This window comes from Montipora capricornis, chromosome 1, assembly GCF_036669925.1.
Source record: "Montipora capricornis isolate CH-2021 chromosome 1, ASM3666992v2, whole genome shotgun sequence".
Taxonomy (NCBI): domain Eukaryota; kingdom Metazoa; phylum Cnidaria; class Anthozoa; order Scleractinia; family Acroporidae; genus Montipora; species Montipora capricornis.
Window position 1 is genome coordinate 18,553,638 of NC_090883.1, and position 5,000 is coordinate 18,558,637.

The 5,000-nt window shown below is 36.3% G+C and overlaps 1 protein-coding gene across 1 annotated transcript in view; it reads left to right on the plus strand.

Annotated features, from left to right (window-relative positions):
- The window catches only part of LOC138019353 (protein SPMIP7-like), a 14,132-nt gene that overhangs the window by 1,973 nt on the left and 7,159 nt on the right, over positions 1 to 5,000 (plus strand). The window contains exons 3-6 of the mRNA XM_068866155.1: positions 321 to 406; positions 1,593 to 1,731; positions 3,678 to 3,754; positions 4,300 to 4,341. Of these exons, the coding sequence (XP_068722256.1) occupies positions 321 to 406; positions 1,593 to 1,731; positions 3,678 to 3,754; positions 4,300 to 4,341 (344 nt within the window). The remainder of the gene's footprint in view (positions 1 to 320; positions 407 to 1,592; positions 1,732 to 3,677; positions 3,755 to 4,299; positions 4,342 to 5,000) is intronic.

A 5,000-nucleotide genomic window follows, 5' to 3' on the forward strand; every position in this document is an offset into this window, starting at 1 on the left:
TGGAGTTTTCCCTGACGTATCCTACTGTGGATCAGATTGCTCATCATGATCTGGGCTATTCATATCTTTGCTCTAAGAGTCCTTATCTATTTGACTGTCACTTTTGATAAATCAGTGATCCGTAAGGAAAACTAAATTAAATGCAGTTATTTTGAAACCAGTCAGAAAGGCTTGAAAAATGAGTGATTATTTAACTCTCAATTTCATGAAAGTGGTGAAATTTTAATCTGTAATGTTGGACTTTTCTTGAAGTATGGCAATTGAGTAAAGAAAATACTGTTATTTATATATTTATATAACTTACATGTATCTATCATCAGGTCCCATCAACCTCTGAGTTATTAAAGAACAAGGAATGGCGAGATGCTGTGGCCACCAGGGCATTTTATACATCAGAAACACAAAAGTATGACCTTTGGTAGATGCGCTTTAATCCCTATTGTTTATCTTGATAATTTGAGCATTATTAGCTTTAATTAGAAACTTACATTTTTTGTGTTTCTTTATGATGTTTTTGGATTAATTAAGTTTTAAGGTCAAACTTGAAGAAACTTGTGTATTATAACTAATCTACCGGTAACCCATTGACACCTCAAACGGCCATTAAGGATGCTTCCAGTTGACGAGTGAAATCGTCTGGTATTAAACAGAGTAAAATCTGTTAAGTCTCACTCTCAGGTGTTAGTGGGTTAATGAAGGAATGGACAATCTGCGAGCCAGCGAGTCACGCGAGCCATGCAAGTCTTGCATTTAATTCTAAGCACCCATATCAAATAGCACTGATAAACAGTATTTACATGTAAGTCTAAGAACCCATTTTAAAATGGTTAGCTTTTAATAACTGTGACTCGCATGTTGACTTGCATGGCGTGTATGTTGACTCGCATGTTGACCCTCATGGCTTGCATGTTGACTGACACATTGACTCACATAGCTCGTCATGTTAGCTCCCATTGACAGTCCTCAAAGGGCCTTTAAGGACACCTCCAGTTGACAAGTAAGATTGTCTGGGGTTTAAGACAGAGTCAAATCTGTCGAGTCTCATCCCCAGGTGTCAATTTGTTAATAAGAACAAAGAACAGCTAGGGTGAAAGCTGTGTTGAAATATAAGAAAGTGATATAACAATGATCTAAAGCTAATTCAAGGAAAGTGGAACCGGTCATGCAAAGTAAATGTGAAATCCTTTAGTTTACTGTGGAGATTCAATAAACAAAAGAAGATCATGGTCATGTAAACTTTAAATATAATCAATGAAAGTAATATTTTTAGTGATTTAATGATTATGAAGTATTATGAGTAATGACACTTACATGCACATTTTAAATTAATACTGTTCAAGGTTTTGGAAACATGACTGTATTGTGAAGGATGAACACACTCAAAGCAACTTGAATAACTTAAATAGCTTCCTGCTATTTTGGGGGTTTGGGGGATGGGGATAGGAATGTCAGTTTCTGGTTGGTGGGGTGGTGGAGTTGTTGTTATTGGGAGAGGGGTAGGATTGATTCGAAGAAAAAATCTTCAGATTATAGATCTCCAGGAGATCACATCTCAGTCTGTAATGTTTTGTATTTTGTTTAAATGCCTAAAGGCTGTACAGTGGAGTTGATTGGAGTGCAATGATACCACCATCCGTCTCCCCTCCGCCTACAACCATGGAGCTGCAGCCAGACATGGTGTCATTTAGATTTACAACAAAACGATATGCACCGAGAGCTGAACTTTGGCAGGTATGATATTTTAGAGTGTGTTAATTTCTCTGGCTTTGTTAGATGTGGTGTCTGACACTAATGCAGACTGCAGACTACTGACCCTAAATCACATTTATTGAAAGCTGACCTTTTTAAAATGGGCCGGCCCGTGCTTAGACGTACCCTTACCAAAGCAAGTTTTATGGGCCATATATGACCCAAGCATGGGAATGATATGACATGACCTATGGCGCTGCTATGGGTAATATATGGATTTTGTATGGGCTGTTGCTTTCCGTATCAAACCCATAGATGTTACTGTCCTCTTGATGATTTACATTCTATTATCTTTTACTACTTACTTTGAGTTTTTTTTATTTCCCATAGTATTCCCATGTTAATTAGTGATATGGAAATTAATTCTATTGAGCTAAAAAAGTAAAGGTCTGTTTGTATGGATAATCTAATTGGCACAGTGATAAAAAGATACCCCATACTATTTCCAAACAAATTTTAGAGCAAACAAAAAAATTAGTGTCAATGCTATGGGAAATCTATGGGGACTCCATCCCTATTAGATCTCCCATGCAATGAAGAACATCAGCTTTTCTTTCCACATATGTTTCCCACAGCTTAAATTTTGCCAAAAAATACAGTAAGGTCCCATTTCAGCTCCATACCACAGCTCTACCTTCCATACCATGCATTCCCATATATGGGTCATATATGGCCCAAGGTTTGCCATATGATTCCCATGATAGTTCTTCTTTGGTAAGGGAAATACTGTTTATCAGTATCAGTTGAAATGGGTGCTTTAATACTTAAATACTGTTTATCAATATCAGCACTATTATTTTGTAGGCAGTCTGCAGTTGTCAAAATACACTGTACACCTGACTTATACATGTCCTAAGAGCAATAATGACATTATATTTACAAGCTTGACCATTGTGTGATGAACTTAAAAACTGAGAACAAGTGTGAGGGCCCATCCTGTATTATTGATCCTTGATCCTTTAAGGCGAGCAGTGTCTTTACATGTAGCTCTTAATTTACTCTTAACCAATTGACTCCGACGAGCGAGATTTAATAGATTTTACTCTACTGTCTAACGCCAGATGATTTTACTCATCAACGGGGGTCTGACGTTCAAGAGTCAGTGGTTTAAGGAGGCTCAAAAGGTTTTCCAGCTTAGCGTGCACATGTAATCATCCACTCGCACAATACTTTAAGGCAGCAAATGAATAACGGACATTATTGTCTTTTGAAGCCATCTCAGACCACACTATAACCCTCCTTCTCAGTCACCATTGATTTTTGATTCTGTTCATTAGTTCTCACCACTGCTCCCAAGTACGGTTTACTTAATTACCACAGGTAGTCAAAGAATCCATAATTGAAACCTACAAAAGACCAAACATCAACAGGGAAGACTCCTATCGCCTTACATATTTCTACCTGGACCAGACTTACGTACATGTATCAACAACGCAAAGAAATCTGACTGCCATTGCTATGACAACCACCCAGGAGATCAAGAGCCTGTCAAGCATTCATTGCTTCACTGACTCTGTCTTCATCTATTTACATGTTAAGTAACTACTTCACACACTTTCATTATCATTATGATGAAGGCTGTCACCAGCAATTTCAATTTCACATGTTTTAACATGAAATTTAAGTTAGTGTTTCTTAATAATTAGTATTAAAAAACACTGTAAAGAAAAACGGAAAAAACAAGACATCACTGGTTTTACGGTACTTTAATTAATAAACAAAAAGGCATTGCTCATTGGCACTTTAATTAACAGTTTAAAGATTTAAGGTAAATAGTAATAATTATTAAATGATAATTTTGACCATGCATGCAATGATATACAGAACTAAAATATGAAACTCAGTTGTTTTAATCACAGTGCTTACCTGTTTTATAGTTAATTACACAATAATAATGCTGTTTGTTCTCTTTTGTTGATTTAAATCAGCACATGGGAAGCAGACCTCACAGTTGGGATTTTGTCCAGTCAAGGAATGGACACCATGCACATGGACTTATGAATTTGTAAGTCAAAATTTGGATTGATCATCCGTCTATAGGGATATCTCCTTGCAACACCAAACTCCTCTTTGGAATCAGAGATCATGAATTAGTATAACCACTCAAGTAAATAGTGCTTTCTGTGCATTTTGATTGGCTACAGCTCAGAGATGAATGGCAATTCACCTGTGAGTATACTGTAAACATAGAAGTTAAAGCAGAATGGCTTCTTCCCCAGCTTTAATTACTAAGGAGCAAATTTTAATGATACATTTGCCTGATTACATGTATTTAACTTGCGTGGTATAATAATTATAATAATTATACTGTTAATGTACTAAAACAATAATATTGGTGAAAGTGTTAATTATTACAGTTTTTTAGCAATTAAATAAGAATGAAGGAATTTATAACCTTTAGTTGGTATTTAAATAACTATTGATTTAAAGAGTATGACTAGCCTTTTGAGAAATTATATTACATGTACATGTACCTCTAACTATGAATCTTTAGAACCTAAATGCACTAAACCTTGTAAATATTAATGTTTATCATTATTATAATTACAGCTGTAGTCCAAGCAAGAAGACTGGACACATCCCGGGATACAGGTGTGCTTGAAATTGTTTCAGATCATTGATACATAAAATTTTGTCTCCGTCAGCAATACAGTGCAGAGGAGGTTATACATTCTCTTCAAATTCATTTTAAGCATCATAATTGCTAAAAGATTTTGTTGAATATTAATCTTGAAATTTCACTGATACATGTAGATAGCTAATTTTGCATATTTATGTACTTTCCTTGTTTTGATGAAAATGCAGGGATTGTTTCGAGGCTGGTGGATTTGGCAATTTTAGAATTATGGTAATACGGTGAAATTGTTAACTTAACAAGTTATTAGTTGGTTAGTTCCCGCATAAAGAAGGTACATGTATCCCTAATTACTTAAGTTGGGAGGGGTAGTAGCTCTTGTAGCTCTTGTACCTTGTAGCTCAGTCGGTAGAGCGGCGGAGATCTAACCTGAAGGTCGTGGGTTCAATTCCCACCCTGGTCAGAGTTTTTTTCTGTCCTTGTGTGGGCCCATTTCCATCAGTAGGGCTAACGCTCTCACGGTTCATGTGGGATAGAAATCTAGCACTTCACATTACACTCTATTCAGTTAACTCTGAAGTCAAAGTGTACCACCCGGGACAACTGTTGTTGCAGCCAACTGTGCAAGAAAATTGTCCGAGAAAGTAGCAAAAATTTGTGGCGGTAATACCAAGTT